The 16,558-nt window shown below is 46.1% G+C and overlaps 1 protein-coding gene across 1 annotated transcript in view; it reads right to left on the reverse strand.

The window, feature by feature from the left end:
- Nucleotides 1-4,898: 4,898 nt before the first annotated feature.
- NT5E (5'-nucleotidase ecto) overlaps nucleotides 4,899-16,558 on the reverse strand; it is a 67,706-nt gene continuing 56,046 nt past the window's right edge. Inside the window, exons 4-9 of the mRNA XM_052645986.1 lie at nucleotides 15,106-15,303; nucleotides 14,225-14,379; nucleotides 11,508-11,613; nucleotides 10,302-10,451; nucleotides 8,491-8,691; nucleotides 4,899-5,062 (exon numbers count right to left, since the gene is read on the reverse strand). Of these exons, the coding sequence (XP_052501946.1) occupies nucleotides 4,899-5,062; nucleotides 8,491-8,691; nucleotides 10,302-10,451; nucleotides 11,508-11,613; nucleotides 14,225-14,379; nucleotides 15,106-15,303 (974 nt within the window). The remainder of the gene's footprint in view (nucleotides 5,063-8,490; nucleotides 8,692-10,301; nucleotides 10,452-11,507; nucleotides 11,614-14,224; nucleotides 14,380-15,105; nucleotides 15,304-16,558) is intronic.

Below are 16,558 nucleotides of genomic sequence, written 5' to 3' on the forward strand. Positions count from 1 at the left end.
GCAATTCATGGGGTTGCAAAGAGTCGGACACGACTGAGCAACTGAACTGAAGCTTACATGTAGCCCAGGAAACAGAGACAGTATAAACAGTGTAAATAAGAAAGTAGTATATAGTATGTTAGAAAGTAACAAGTGCTCAGAAAAAAAATTAAAAAGAGAATTGGGTTGCAGTTTAATGTGATCATTGACATTGAAGAAAAAGACCTGAAGGTGAGAGATTAAGCCGTGCAGATATTTGGGAGCCCATATTCCAGGTAGAAAAATAGCAAGTGGAAGGTTTAAGTGGAAGTCCTTTTGAAAGAAATCTGCCTCAATCACGGTGCGTGAAGGAATGATGGGAAACAAGATCTCAGTGGTCCTTGGAAGCCATTATGATAACTCACTTCTATTTGGTCCGTGATGGAAAGATTTTGAGCACATGAGCAACGTCATCTTTCTAATACTGTGATAGAATCTCTTTGGTTACTGTGTTGAGAGTGTTGAGAAGAGACTAAAGTGGAGTAAAATTTAGAGACAGAGGATTTCCCTAATGGTTAAGAATCTGCCTGCCATTGCAGGGGAGACAGGTTCACTCCTGGTCTGGGAAGGTTCCGCATGCCTCTGGGTGGCTAAGCCTGTGTGCCACAAGCACTGAGCCCATGCTTTAGGGCCTGTGCTCCTCACAAGAGAGGCCACCGCGATAAGTCCACACACCGCAATGAAGAGTAGCCCCACTCCCTGCAGATAGAGAAAGCCCTCGCGTAGCAACAAGAACCTGCGTGGCCAATAAATGAATAAGTAAACATTTAAAACAGAGACAAATGGCTCATTTAGGAGGCTGGTGAAGTAATTCAGGTGACATGACAGTGATTTGAATCAGGGCAGTACTTGTGAAGTTTTTGAGAAGCTGAAGTCTCTTTTTAGTTCTTTTTTAGTCAGGAAACAGAATTTACTGATGGACAGGTTGTGAGTTTGAGAGAAAAACAGCAGCCAAGGATATTCCAAGATTGAGTTTGAGCAATAAGAATGATGAAGGGTCCATTAAATGAGCTGAAGGGAATTGTGCCTGGCACCAGTTTTCAGGAGGGATCAAGAATCCACCTTTGGGCATGTAAAGTTTGGGTTGCCTATTAATCATCTCAACTAGAGATGCCAAGTAGGCCATTGTATTTGTGAATCTGGAGTCCATGGGACAGATGTAGGCAGGGGTATAAATTTGAGAGTCACCAGCCTTACAATGTAAAACTGAATGAGAGCACAGAGAGATTAAGTGTAAAGAGAAGACAGAAGCAGTCCAAGGACTGTCCCCCTGGGGCTGTCCAGTGCTTGACACTAAGAGAGCTGGAAAGGAACCCAAAAGGACTCCAAGTGATGAGTTTGGTTGATTGTTTAAATTTTTATTTATTTACTGATGACTCTGCTGGCTCAGTAGTTGTGGCTCCCAGGTTCTAAGCAACGGACTTGGTTGCTCCGCAGTATTCAGGATCATCCCAGAGCAGGGGTCAAACCTGTATCTCTTGCATTGGCAGGTGGATTCCTTACCACTGAGCCACCAGTGAAGCCCTGGTTGATGCTTTTTAGGAGCACTGCTGTCTCACCTTGAGTTGTAAGTTTCCTTTTGCATTGTAACTCCCATTTATGCCTAATCACTAAGGTTTTATTTTAACACTTAAGCATTATGCTAGCTGCTCTTGGTGAAGATAGTACTATATCCATATTTTAGGATAATGCAAGGTGGAGAAAAACTGGTGCAGCATGGAGAGGTGGTGATGAGGTTACCTGAAGAAATTGTGGAGCAGCCTAGAAGGGCTTCCCTGGTAGCTCAGCTGGTAAAGAATCCGCCTGCAGCGCCGGAGACCCCAGTTTGATTCCTGGGTCAGGAAGATCTTCTAGAGAATCGATAAGCTACCCACTCTGGCATTCTTGGGCTTCCCTGGTGGCTCAGACGGTAAAGAATCTGCCTGCAATGCGGGAGACCTGGATTCGATCCCTGGGTTGGGAAGATCTCCTGGAGAAGGGAACGGCTACTGCTACCCACTCCAGTATTCTGGTATGGAGAATTCCATAGACAGAGAAGCCTGGCGGGCTACAGTCCATGGGGTCACAAAGAGTTGGACACGACTGAGTGATTTCACTCACACTAGAGCAAATGCAGCAACCTAGATATGTAAGCAAGTCCTGGCAACTCTCACAAATAGGAAGGGACCTGCCAAATTATTTTTTTTAATTAATTAATTATTTTTGGCTATGCTGGGTCTTTGTTGCTGTGTGCAGGCTTTTTCTAGTTGTGGCAAGCCAGGGCCACTCTCTAGTTGTATACAGGCTTCCCATTGCGGTGGCTTCTCTTGTTGTGGAGCATGGACTCCAGAGTGCATGGGCTTCAGTAATTTCAGTACTCAGGCTCGGTAATTGTGGTGCACAGGCTTAGTTGCTGTGTGGCATGTGGAATCTTCCTGGACCCAGGGATCAAATCCATATCCCCTGAATTGGCAGGTGAGCTCTTAACCACCGAGCCACCAGGGAAGCCCCCTGAGGGAACTTACTCTGTTGTAAACTGCTCAGCTCAGCTCTGCCACCAAATGGATCTAATGTGTCTGCCCAAGGTGTAATAGCTGGTCTGCTGTATCATCTGTATTAAATGAGGAAGATTCTTAGATGCACGGCCAGTTCAGGTAAATTAATTAAAATCCCCAACACTGTATAACTTGAACATCTTTTATTTTTTGGAAACCATTATTGTCATCAAAACAGATTCTGTACATAAAATTTATTTATTTATTTATTTATTTATTTTTGGCCATGCCGTGTGGCATGTAGGGTCTTAGTTCCCTGACCAGGGAGAAGTCCACCGCAGTGAAAGCATGGAGGCTTGACCACTGACCACCAGGGAAGTCGCGTTAGTCTTAAGTACCCTTTATCTACTGTTCTTTCCTACCTGAAAACTGAATGTATTTTTCTTATTTTTAGGGGGGTAAGATGGGATATAGGGAGGGCTGTCAGATGGCAGGGGGCTTATAATCATGGCCAGTGGTACCAGTGATGAACTGTCAAGAGTTTTCCTTCAGTCATATTGTCTTGGGTTGTAAGTATTTGCTTGAGAGAAGAAATAACTACCAAAGACAGAGTGTATCTTCAATTTTATTGTTTGGAACCTATAATTGAAAAGTATTTTTAGCTCATTTCTTAAACCACTGAACAATACAGGCACACGGATTTAGAAAACTTACAAAAATGTTCTTTAAAAATTTGTGCTTCAATAGGGTTTACCCTGTTTTCCTGGCCAAGCATAAAAAATGTAGCCCAAATGCAGTCCTATTGACATTCTTCTCTTACAATCTTATTGGCATTCATTTATGGTCAATCTCCATATGCATAGAACCGAGGGCATTACTTTATTGCATCAATCTTTATAAAGAGGTTATGAAATTTAAAAGTACATTTGTATCAAGAGTACCTAATATTTGTAAACATTAAAAAACAAGCATTCTCACTCTTCAGTCCTTTAGCTGTTGTCTGCTCACTCATTTTTAAGGTGAGGCCTCCCATTTCTCGTTGAATCATGTATACAATGAGGAGCAGGCTCACTTGGTCCCCACTACCCCTTTAAGCAAGTATTTGTGCATAAATCATGTATGGCATTAGTCTGGGTATTTCCTGAGCACTCACTCAGAGGGTGCTCCCACTCTCAGGCAGGAGTCCTTATGTCTGTGCTTGAGAATGACTGAGAGTGACTGTTCAAATATGGAGGCAGAGCTGACTTTAAACTTAGGTGGACCACTTGAAAAATCAACCTTGTCTCTCCTCTGGATTTTCCAAAAGTGAGGAAGGGGTGAAGTATATATGTGTGTGCCTAGAATAAGTATATCTTGCTAGGAGACACAGGTGCAGGTTTAGAATTACACCTTCTCTAAGAAGGTTCTCTTTTTGTGACACCTTCCCATTAGGAAGGAGGAGGAAAGAAATGGAGAACTGATAGAATGTCATGAAATTATTAGTAGCTACTGCCATGTGTTAGGGACTCTGCTGCTACTCCCTAGCAAATATCTATGTAGCAAGAGTAAACGGGCTTTATCTGTTTCTCTTCTCTAATGGAAGTTGTTCCTGGGCGTCCCAGTCTTTCCTTCCCCTTCTTCCCTACCCCCAGATGGCCTTTTGCAGCTCCCGGCCTTTCCCATTATCTGCTGCCCGTTGTGTCCCAACTCCTCAAAGGTACATGGTGGTGAGGAAGAGAACACCACTGTGTGTTTAGTCCATTAAACTCCCTATCACATATACTAGCGAGGAAAAAAAGAGAGACCAGAAATAAAGCAGAGACTTGTCCTCCATCAGTGTGGGGCTCCAGTAAATATCATCCTGAACAGTAACTGGATTTAACTGAAGAGTGTGGGACTGAGGTCAGAGGGCCTAGGTGCAGGTCTGGGATCTGTCACTTTTACCTATATGGCCTTAAGTCAGCTCTGAGCTTTAGTTTCTTCATCTTTCATACAAGAAGAAAACAATGCCTGTCTTTCCACGCACAAAAGTTATGGGCATCAAATAAGAAAATATGCTTAGAATTCCCTTGTAAATGATAAAGTTATGTAAACATAAGTTGTTTGGTGGATTAGAATGGATATAAAGGAGAAAAAATGATGTGTATGGTTTAAAGGTGTTAAAGTTTTATTAAAATTTGCATATGTAAACTAAAGATGGCTGGCCTTCTCGTCAGAGGTCCCATTTTCATTTCTTTTCCTGTGTGTTCACTAAGTTGCTGACCCTGAGTGATGATGTCAGTGTCTTTACTTACAACCGTCTAAGCTCAGCTTCTAGGAAACTGCAAAGACGGTCTGCGCCATCGTAAAACCAGTTCCTAAAAAACCGACTTGAATCTCACGTGAGAAAAAAAATACAGTTCCATTAATGGCAAGGAGAATTTTTGGCTATTGGTATAAAATAATGATCACTGCCAAAACTGAAAGAAATATTAAAGAAAAACTTTCACAGCAATGACTTCCTGCAGAAAACTGGATCCGACCTTCAACTGCTGGATAAAGCACTTTCATTTTTGAGATGTATCCGGAAACCACATTGATATCTTGGTCACCTAGAAAAATACATACATTATTTTAACTACAGAAAATGATTCATTAATAATAATAAGGGGAAAGCCAATGTATTTCTTTAAAGTCCTTTGTGATTATAAGAAGGAAGATACTCCTTTCATAAGTGAGGCTAAAGTATCACGAAAGACAAGGACAGTGGTGATCATAAGTGCAAAGAATCTGATTGCTTTTCATGTTTCAGATGAGAAATGTGCCCATTGTCTACTACTGGATAATTCAGGGGAATAGAGTCCTCTCAACTCTGAGATGACTTGGTAAGAAGGGACTTCCTACCTAGGGACTTCCCTGACAGTCTAGTGGTTAAGAATCTGCCTTCCACTGCAGGGGACAAAGGTTTGATCCCTGGCTGGGGAACTAATATCCTAATGCCTGAAAGCAACTAGTAGCCCACACACCACAAACACTGAGCCTGCAGGCTCTGGAGCCTGTGTGCTACAAGTAGAGAGTCTGCCTGCCACAACTGAAACCTGAAACAGCCAAATAAACATATGAATGTTTGAAAAGGAAAAGGCTGTTGTCATTATTGCCTCTGAACCACTCCAGAGTGGGGGCACTAAGGAACTGGGTTAAGATAATTAGTTGAGAAATAAATGTGGCTTTTTTGTTTTTTGGGTTTTTTGTTGTTGTTGTTCTGCCTACTCAAGAATCATTTTCACATCGTTGATGGTGAAATAATGGAGGCTTCATTTCCAAAAGAGAAGACAACTGACAAATACTAATCACCTGTAACTACAACAAACCCACAGTGACCTGACAGACTTTTATTTTAAAAGTACCACTTCAAATCATATATCTGATAAGCGGTTAATACCCAAAATATGTAAAGAATGCACACAACTCAATAGCCTACCCCCCAAAAAATCTGATTAAAAGATGGGCAGAGAATCTGACACGTTTTTCCAAAGAAATGCAGATGACCAAAACCACATGAAAAGATGCTCAATATCATGAGTTATCAGAGAAATGCAAATCAAAACCACAAAGAGTTACCACCTCACACCTGTTAGAACAACTATGACCAAAACGACAAAAAATGTCAGTGAGGATGTGGAGAAAAGGAGCTCTTGTGCATTGTGTGCAAAAATGTAAATTGGTGCAGCTGCTATGAAATATAGTAGGAGGCTCCTCAAGAAATTGAAAATAGAACTCCCAAATGATTCAACAGTTCCACTCCTGAGTATATACGTAAGAAAATGAAAATACTAATTTGAAAAGATATGTGCACTTCTGCGCTCATTACAGCGTTATGTACAATAGCCAAGATAAGGAAGTGTGTTAGTCACTCAGTTGTGTCCAATTCTTTGCGACCCCATGGACTGTAGCCTGCCAGGGCCTTCTGTCCATGGAATTCCCCAGGCAAGAATACTGGAATGGGTTGCCATTTTCTCCTCCAGGGGATCTTCCCGACCCCTGGATGGGACCCAAATCTCTGGCATTGCAGGCAGATTCTTTACCATCTAAGCCACCAGGGAAGCATAAGGAAACAAATGTCCATTAACGGATGGATGAATAAAGATGTGTGTATATATATACAATGGAATACTCTTCAGCTATTTAAAAAAAATTACCTTTTGCCATTTGCAACTACATGGATGGCCCTTGAGGACATTATGCTAAGTGAAATAATTCAGACAAGACAAATGCCATAAATTCAACAACAACAGCATAGCAAGCAAGCTCAGTTACAGAGAACAGACTGATGGTTCCTAGAGGTGGAGGGAGTTGGGATTGGGTGAGGATGCAAATGGGTGAAGGGAGTCAAAAGTTAATACAAACTTCCAGTTATAAATAAGTCCTGAGGCTGTAATGTATAGCATAGTGAATATAGTTATTAATACTATTGCATATTTGAATGTTGATACAAGAATAGATCTTAGAAGTCCTCATTACAAGAAAATTTGTAATTATGTAAGGTGACATTAATTGGACAATGTGGTGATCATTTTGCAATATATACAAATATGGAATCATGTTTTATACCTGAAACTAATGTTATATTTCAATTATACCTCAATAAAACAATGTATTACTATAGTACTTAAAAAGAATCCTTCTCTGCAGTGGTTCTCACCCCTGGGTATACATCAGAATCACTGCAAAGCCTTTTGCTCCAACCAAGTAAATCAGACTCTCTTGAAAGTCAGGACCAAGCTGGTATTTAGTTTAAAATACTCCCCAAGTGATTCTAATGTATGATGAGGGCTGAGAACACTTGCAGCCAAAGCTTTCTCAGCCTTGCATGCGGGATCTTTCCCTCCAGCACTCACTAGTCTGGGCTTGAGTGATACACAGCCATTAACTTTGTTTCATGCAGGACTCAAGAGGACACCTTCTAAGCCTGCCTTTCCACTTCCTATCACGGAATGGTTGGAAGTAGCTGGCGCCTTTCCTCCCAGGAAGGGCTGCCTCCTTGGCCCTGGCTCTGCCCTCCACCCTCCTTGGGATATGCAGCTACGGTGGCAGGACCCTCATGATAAGGCTGTAGAGACAGACGCAGAGAAGCTGTGCGTGTGTCTTGTGAACACACTAGGTTTTGCCCTGGAGAACAGGAAGGGGTCGTGTACTGGCAGTGTACTCCATGCACAGGAAGTGGTTCTCAACTGAATTTTTGAAAATGAGGCTGGGGTATAATGACCCTCACCTGGGGTCAACTTGGTGGTTCCTATGATGTCCTCCACCAACACATTGTGCTGACTGGGGCAGGGGGCATATCCCATTTGTGCCTACCTGACCTTCTCACACCAAAAGCTTCTTCAAGAAAGTTGAGGTGATTTGGGGACTTTCCTGGTGGTGCAGTGGGTAAGAATCTGCCTGCCAGTGCAGGAGACAGAGGTTCAATCCCTGATCTGGGAAGACTGCACATAGAGTGGAGCATCTAAGCCCTTGTGCCACAACTACTGAGCCTGTTTCAGAGCCTGTGCTCTGCAACAAGAAAAGCCACCGCAGTGAGGAGTGTGGGCACTGCAACCAGGAGTCGCCCCTTGCTAGCTGCAACTAAAAGAGAAAAAGCCCGAGCAAACTAACCAAGACCCAGCACACCCCAAAATAAATAAATTTTTAAAAAGTTGAGACGATTTAATATGGTTTCCCGCATCCAACCTAAAAATGCCACATGTTTATATTTCACAATTTAAATAGCTGCTTAGCTGCACTTTTAAAAGGTTTAAAACACTTTTTGATGTAAAAATACGTTTTCCCGGGGTGTGGATGGATGGGTTGAGTGCTGGGGAGAGGTGAGACTACTACGCTAGGCTGTTTCCGAACAAAGTGGGAGCGAGCTGACAGTGTAGGGGCAGATCTCGTTTCTGGCTTTGCCCTCCTGGTGTCATCGTGGGCTGCTCCGCTCTTGGGATCTGTTCTGTTCTCGGGTACCTTTGGGTTAGGGAGGGGAAGAGACACTTGTGCTTACCAGAGTCATGTTTTATCATTTCATCTTTTATCATCCGGAACCCGTCTCCACCACTGACAAGGAAGCTTGGGAGGATCACCTTGTACACCTTATCCATTCTGAGAGGCTCATAACTGGGCACACGACACTGGGTGCAAAGAACCTCTAGTTTGACGACCCTGTCCCCAGGGTTTCGGGAAATATCGTACACCACGTGAATTCCTAGAAAAGAAATGAGGCTGTAGGTTTTCACTAGATCCAAAGGAAACTTTTTGTTTTCTAAGAAAGATTTTGGCCCAAATCTGGAGTTAGGGGGCTGCGGCTTAGTTTTCATTTAGTTTGAGCGAAACTTCAGCAAGAGAGCTGAAGTGACGTTGGAGCTACTGTATCTGGTTAAGTTTATGCTTGAGTCTTTCCGGGAGGCCTGAGAACCCCTGGAAGGGAAACTGGCTCTAGCCCAAGGTGGGCACTCTGAGACTCTGCAGGGAGAAACCACACTTTTTTAAATTCACTTCATGAATTAATCGGTCCAGCAACTTGGTTCAGTAGCTTTGGAAAATGAGGAACAGATGAGAGATACAGGATATTTACCATTTTGCTGACCAACAAATAGTTACTAATTTGGCCTGGGTGACTTCTGCGAAACATACAGCTACCCAACACAGTGCCTCTCTCTGTTCCCTCTGCTCTCTCCTGGAAAACACAGAATATCTGGGCAACCCTATAGGCAGCGGGTGGGACTCCACCAACCTCTGCAGCCCCTCAGTCCCAGCAGTGAGGTGCTCTGGGACTTCCCAGAAGGGGGAAGACTTGAAAAGCAATCAGACCCCTCAAGTGGGGCCTACCATCTATAGTACAAACAGTGAGGTCAGACTGTGGTGTCAGAGTCAATTAAGATTATTCATATTAATTTTAACTCATTGGGCTGTGGAATCAGTGATTGACAAAAGCACTTTAGAAGTCCTTAACAATTTGGGAAGCATTTATTTTCCTTCCACTTCCATGGCAATCCATAAGATAAGCAGGCACATTTTCTTACTGTTCTCTGAGAGGCTGAATGAAGACTTGCCCCAGGTCCCAGTGGAACTAGAACCAGGTTCCAATGTCTTGTCCTGGCTGCCCCTGGCAGAAATCATCTTTGTTTATAGTGATCGGACATTGCATTCCCTTGAACCTCTGCATGCTTCAAGGCAATTACCAGGCAATAGAACAGAAAAAGGTTTGGTTTGTTTTTGTTTTTACAAAGAATATTGAATGTTTAAACAACTAAGGTAGAAGGCAATGGCACCCCACTCCAGTACTCTTGCCTAGAAAATCCCATGGACGGAGGAGCCTGGTAGGCTACGTACGGTCCATGGGGTCGCTAAGAGTTGGACACAACTGAGCGACTTCACTTTCACTTTTTTTCACTTTCACGAACTGGAGAAGGAAATGGCAACCCACTCCAGTGTTCTTGCCTGGAGAATCCCAGGGACGGGGGAGCCTGGTGGGCTGCTGTCTGTGGGGTCGCACAGAGTCGGACACGACTGAAGCAACTTAGCAGCAGCAGCAGCAGACCTCAAGGCAGCTGACCTGCTTAGACCCAGAGGGCTAGCTCCTCAGAGAAGATCGTCTGATGTCCAAATCAGACTTGGCAAATATTGCTCATTTTCAGGGCCTTGGGGCTTTGACCCCGACCTATTCTCAGTGGTCTGGGAGTCCACAGCCACTGAAAGACTGTGCATTGGTGCTGGGTGTGTGAAGCCCAAGCAAACCTGGCCAGGACGTCCTGGTAAGGCGGGGAGCTAAGCCAACCAGCAGGAAGCCTCCCCTCACCTTGGAAGGTGACTTACCTCCCACCTGCAGAAACTCGCCCGTGGCCTGGCCGTAGCGGTACACGCTGTGCTCGAAGGCCTTCTTCAGGGTGGAGCCTTTTAACTGGATCAGGTCAAAGGTGCCTCCAAAGGGCAACACAGCAGCCAGGTTCTCCCAGGTAATCGTGCCTGAGGGTAGTCACAGATGAGGCCAGAGGGAAAATGGCTTGCGAACAAGCCCATTGTCCGCAGAGGAGGTAAAGGAGACGGGGGCCACGAGGAGGCTATGAGGACAGCATAATCTGAGTGTTCCTGATGCTCGGGAAGACAGGGATCAGGAGGCCCCTGGCTGTGCCCCCCTCCACTGAGACTATTTTGACAGTATATCAGGGAAGATGATTAGGGCTTCCTAATCAGGTGGGTCAGTGGTAAAAAACCCGCCTGCCAATGCAGGAGACATGAGAGGCCCGGGTTTGATCACTGGGTTGGGACGATCCCCTGGACGAGGCCATGACAACCCACTCCAGTATTCTTGCCTGGAGAATCCCATGGTCAGAGGAGCCTGGCGGGCTACAAGTCCATAGGGTTGCACAGAGTTGGACTCGACTGAAGCGACTTAGCATGCACGTACGCAGGGAAGATGACGGGAGTGTCTTGAATATCTGTCTGGTTGGCTGGTTTTACCATGTGCTATAATCTGGGATATCTGTAAATGCACTAAAGGAAGTTGTCCAGCTGTTTTGTCCAGGGCTTGAGATTGGCAGTTTTGTCCTCCTCTTTCCAGATATCCAGGTGGAAACTGTCACTATTTTGCATAAATCAGTCAATGACTCATGTGAGTCAGAAGTTTGATTTTTTTTTTTTAATTTTTGGCTGCACTGCACAGCATGTGGGACCGTAGTTCCCCGACCAGGGCTCGAACCCGTGCCCCCTGCATTGGAGTTGCAGAATCTTAACCACTGGACCACCAGGCAAGTCCCAAGTCAGAAGTTTAGGTAAAGCTGGGTTCCACTAAGGCTAACTGCTCCCTCTGTGTGCACATGCATCCAAGAATGCAAGTGCGCATCAAGAATACAAGTGTGCGTGTGCCCTGTAGGTGGGGCGCTGACTTGAGTGGCAGCTAACCCAAGCTGAGGGGCCTGGCACTTTGGATTGTGGCTGGCAGCACAGAGGAGCTAAGGCTGCCCATGGCCAGGTTTGGGGAGCTGGTCAGACAGAGAGCTGAGGCCGGGTCCAGGAGCATACCATTGTTCCGCTCGTCAATGGGCGACCGGATGCCACCTCCATTTAAAATGCACATGGACACGTGGTTCCAGGACATCTCATCCGGGTGTCTCAGGTTGTTGTTAATCTGCAACAGCAGCAGGAATTTACACTTGTTACTCTGAGCCTTCTTTCTGAGGGTTCATTCCCAGAAATGAAGCTGCTTTTCTTCTGCCCCTGTGTGCCCGGAGCTCTCTCAAGTGTAACTTGTCAAAACTAGCTTTATGATCTGAGAAGCGACAATAAGATATTGTGACCAGTCCCAGGGAAGACTCTGAGCAGCCAGCAGCTCTGAGACCCTCTCCTAAGACCCTGCATCCCCAGAGCAGGGGCCCTGAGCAAAGCCCACCCCCCAACCCCCAGCAAAGGCCGGGGGCCCCTGTGCAGAGTGGCTCACGGGGCTGCTCCCACAGGACAGGCCCCACACTTGCTCCTGAGGGCAGAGCCCAGAACCCTTTCAGCTCTAGACCTTGGGCCGCCAAGAATCCTGGCATCCTGGTCTAGGTCCCCAGCCAGTTCCCAAGCTGGCAATTTTGGAGACGCAGACAGAGACAGCCCCTGAGATGGAGTTCCAGTCTTTTCTTTTACCTAATATGTGTTTAGTGACTAGAAATAAAATGAATACATTCTCATTTGAAAAAATAGGATGGTGGAGGAGGTGAGGGAGACACGGGGTCGCGGCCAGGAGGACAGCACCACGGCAGTGTTCCTGACATGGGAGGAGGGACTCCTTCATGTGCGGGGAGCACGGCTAGAGCCTGGGGTGTTTCCTTGCACTCCTGCCTCCACACAGTCACACTCTGGCTTCTCTACAGCTGCTGGTCTCACATGGATTGCATGGTGCTTAGGAGCCAGCGCTGGTCCTGCCTTGGGAAGTATGAGTGTTGTCATTTACTTGGCAGGCTTTTTTAAAAAATTATTTTTAATTGAAGGATAATTGCTTTACAATATTGTATTGGTTTCTGCCATACAATAACATAGATCAGTACTTGGCAGACTTCTATTGAGTGTGGCTTCATCCTAGATACCAGGCATGGCGCCAAGGCCCCCTGGGTTCCCCTGGGCATGATGAGTTTGACCCTGAGACCTCAGTTCGGCATGGCCCCTGGGGGGCTGCCTGCAGACAGGTGGACAGAGGGGTGCTTTGGGTGTGAGATCTCACTCACCATGGGACTTACTATCCTAAGGATAACTACATGTCATCGTTCTCTGCTTGTGAAGGCTGTTCCCACAAGGCCAAGTTCTCAGGGCCAAGAGGAGACAGATCAGGGAAACGCAGCCTGGCCTTGTTAGGCCCAAGCAAAAGTGTTTTATCTACTATGTCCACATCTTCAGGGAAGCAGAGTGTGTGGAGTCAGGTCATCTTACAAAAGGAAAGCCATAACCAAAATTCAGAACTTAAGATGAGCACCTCCAAGTAAAGGTTTCATTCTTGTCCAGCAATAAAGAGGTTAAATAGTCTTGTTCAGGCTTCAGAGACAAAGCCGAGCAGGCCTCTGACCTTGCTTCTAACCTGCCTGTACATAGCCCTGACTGCTGCTGTGAGTGTCAGCCATGCCTGCTGTGAGGGTTGGCTGAGAGCCACCGTAGATAGATAAAGGGAGGATCTTTGCTGAGCCATCTGGCCAACCAGGACCAATCGACTGGGACTTAACAACATTCCAAGATTTGCAGAACAAAGCAAACAGCATTGTAAAAGATGGTGGTTGTTGTTCAGACTCAGTCGTGTCTGACTCTTTGCAACCCCCCTGGCTTCCCCATCCTTTGCTATCTCTTGGAGTTTGCTCAAACTCATGTCCATTGAGTCGATGATGTCATCCAACCATCTCATCGTCTGTAGCTCCCTTCTCCTCCTGCCTTCAATCTTTCCCAGCACCGGGGTCTTTTCCAAGACCTACGTAATCTACATGAAAAAGATTAACATAATACCAGAGCTGCAGTTTTGCTCGCAGACTGATGATGATGGTTTGCGGCCTGGGGATTGTGAGCAGGAACCCCAGACTGCAGCCCTTGAAGTCTCATCCGCAGAGCAGACATGCTGCCTTGGGCCTTTTCCCAGTTGGAACTCCGGATGTGCTATGTCACGGGGCTTCCCAGCACTGTTTGTCTGATAGTCAACCCCCAGTTTGGTGATGCATCCTCTGCTGTTCCTATTTCTCTTTTCTTTTAGTGTTAGTATATTGAAAGTAAGCTAGATACTTCTCTAATAAAGGTTTCTATTATTTATTTGTATATAACAAGTGGCTTATTTTGTTAACAAACCTCCTGAACCTGAGATAAAAGTGAAAACTTTTTACAAAACAGGGATGGTCCACTGTATGGTTCAGGCACCTTCCCAGGGTACTCAGTGCGAATCCACACCAAGCTTTTGTCTGGGCATTAATTGTTAAAAAACATTTTCACTGGAGTATAGTTGCTTATAATGTTTTGTTCGTTTCTGCTGTATAGCAGAGTGAATCAGCCGTATGTTATATGTATCCTCCCCTTTTCGGATTTCCTTCCCATGTGGGTCACCACAGGGCACTGAGTCGAGCTCCCTGTGCTAAGCAGCAGGTCCTCTTTGGTTACCTATTTGGGCCTTAAGCTTTAAACGTCTTCGCTTCTGTGTCAGGTGGTCCGTCCTCACATCCTCCCTCCCTCCTTCCGTCTCTCCTCCACCCTCCCTAGGCGTGGGCTCTGCTCTCCCGGGAACCACTCACCATAGCATCGCAAATCAGGTTGCCCATGTTGCATTCTCGAAAGCGGCACGACTGAGCGGTGCCATCCAGATAGACAATTGTTTTCCCCAATTCCTGGGTCGAATAGTTATCTAATTTTACCCGCCATTTGTTAATGTCTGCTTTTATGTTTGGATCTAGAAGAAAACAAACAAATCAGCCTGCAGTTAGAGCAGATCTCACACTGGCTTAAATGTGAGAGAAAGACTCAAACATCATTCAGCTAACCTGGCGTGAGTCTACAGTTCTTCACCATATGTGTGTACATTTTGGTTTTTGACCAGGAAATTTCCTTAGGCACATCTGTTCTGTTTCCTGGAAATAAGGCCCTGCTTGGATCTTAAAATGCCAAGTGAACCAAAATCAGCTCATCACATCTGACTACCTGCTGGCCCACCGGGGATAGCATCCATGGTGCAGATGGGGGCAATGATTATGCTTATACTTGGGCAGGTAAAGGGATGAGAGGTCCTGCTATGGGGTCCTGGCCCCTCCCTTTGGCTGTCAGAAGCTCTGACTCTCCAGGGCCCCTGATCAGCAGTCTTTCCCTGTCTGAACCCAGCTCTCCCCCAGCTCTCCTCTGGGACATGAGCTGAGAGTGGTTCTCCTGTGCCAGGGTAGAGCTGAAAAAAGCTCAACAAGCAGTGTCGCAGTGTCTGGTGCTGAGAGGGCTTGGAGAAGCCCATGGGGACTTCTGAAATTTGGGTGTGTTTTAAATCTTATCCAAGAAGATAGTAGGGTAAACTCAAGGAAGAAACTCAGTTCCTCAGAAACATTGTCCTGAAACGTTAACAAAGCAAATAAAACACAATCCAGCCATCTAATTTTGGGATTGGTGGATCACTGCCCTGAATTTCACATACCTTCTGGGATGCTGCTGTTGAGAAGAATGGGATTTCCATGTGAAGTGACAACATTTCCTTTTTCATCAAACTCAACCTTCAAATAGCCTAGGTATTTGCCAAAAGCATAGGCCTGGACCACAGGAACCTTCCGTCCATCATCAGAAGTGACTATGAATGGGTACTGCCCTGCTGGCACCTCTTTGGAAGGTGGATTGCCTGCAATGAAAGATCCAAAGCTGATCAAGTCAGGCCTTGTTCACAGCTGGCTGTGGGCCCGCAGGCCGCCGGCCAGGTGACTGCAAATTCTGAACCAATGATTCCCCAGCTGCTGCTCTACACAGCTGGTCTTTCAGAGCCCAGCTTTGTCGTCTGCCCCAGTTTCCAAATGCCCTTTTGGCACATGAATCCTCCCATTCTCAACCCAGCAGACATTTGCTAAGCTCTTCCTAAGTCCAGGGCACCGTGCCCGGTGCTGGGGGCACACAAAGATACGACACTGCTAAACTCTCCTGTCTCCATCCTGACCCGGCTGCACTCTCACCAGCCAGGTGGAGTAGCCAAGTTACTTCACATCCCTGAGCTTCAGTTTTCCCACCTGTCGGCTGTTTAGTTGCTCAGTCTTGTTCGACTCTTTGCGACCCTATGGACTGTAGCCCGCCAGGCTCCTCTGTCCATGGAATTCTCTAGGCAAGAATACTGGAGTGAGTAGCCTGCTCACTCCAGATCAAACCTACATCTCCTGTGTCTTCTACATTGCAGGCAGACTCTTTATCCGCTGACCCATCAGGGAAGGCCTTCACCACCTGTACAATGGGCAAAATAATTCCTGGGGCTGTTGTGAGGATGAAACATCTAATCTCCCTTGAGTAATGTCTGGGATACAGTAGAAACTCATTACATGTGTATTTCTTTCCCTTATGAGAGGATGGCAACCTCTTGGAAACTCTAGACACACATTCAGAACTTAGACTCTTTAATGGAGATGATGAGAAATTAACATGGTAAATCAACTGTACTTTAATTAAACAAACAAAAAAAAATGCCAAAGGGCCGTCCCTAGGTTTTGTCGCTGAGTTCTGTGTCCCCTTGGTGCCCTGTGGAACAGCTCATGCCGGGAGCTGACCAGCGCACACACCACCCGCCCCAGCCAGACCACGGACCCGCTAAGTTCTGCTGAATTCTGTCTCCAAGGGGAGCCCTAGGAGAACCTGAGTGCCACGTATCAGCCAGACGCTGAGACCCGCCCCAGCATTGCCTTCTAGACATGGGCCCATGGGAGGGTGGCAGCCTGGGCAGTGGGACCCTGAGCCCTGGTCTCTGATCACCTCACCTGACATGTTTCAATTCTGCAGCTGCAACCTCCTGTGGGCACCCTGCATGTCCTGTTTCACCTCCACAGAGACCAGGACCTCACTTGGGCTGTCCTGAGTCAGAGGCAGTGAAACAGGTACCCTTGACCTGCCACTGTTTC

Source organism: Budorcas taxicolor, chromosome 9 (assembly GCF_023091745.1).
Source record: "Budorcas taxicolor isolate Tak-1 chromosome 9, Takin1.1, whole genome shotgun sequence".
Classification (NCBI taxonomy): Eukaryota; Metazoa; Chordata; class Mammalia; order Artiodactyla; family Bovidae; genus Budorcas; species Budorcas taxicolor.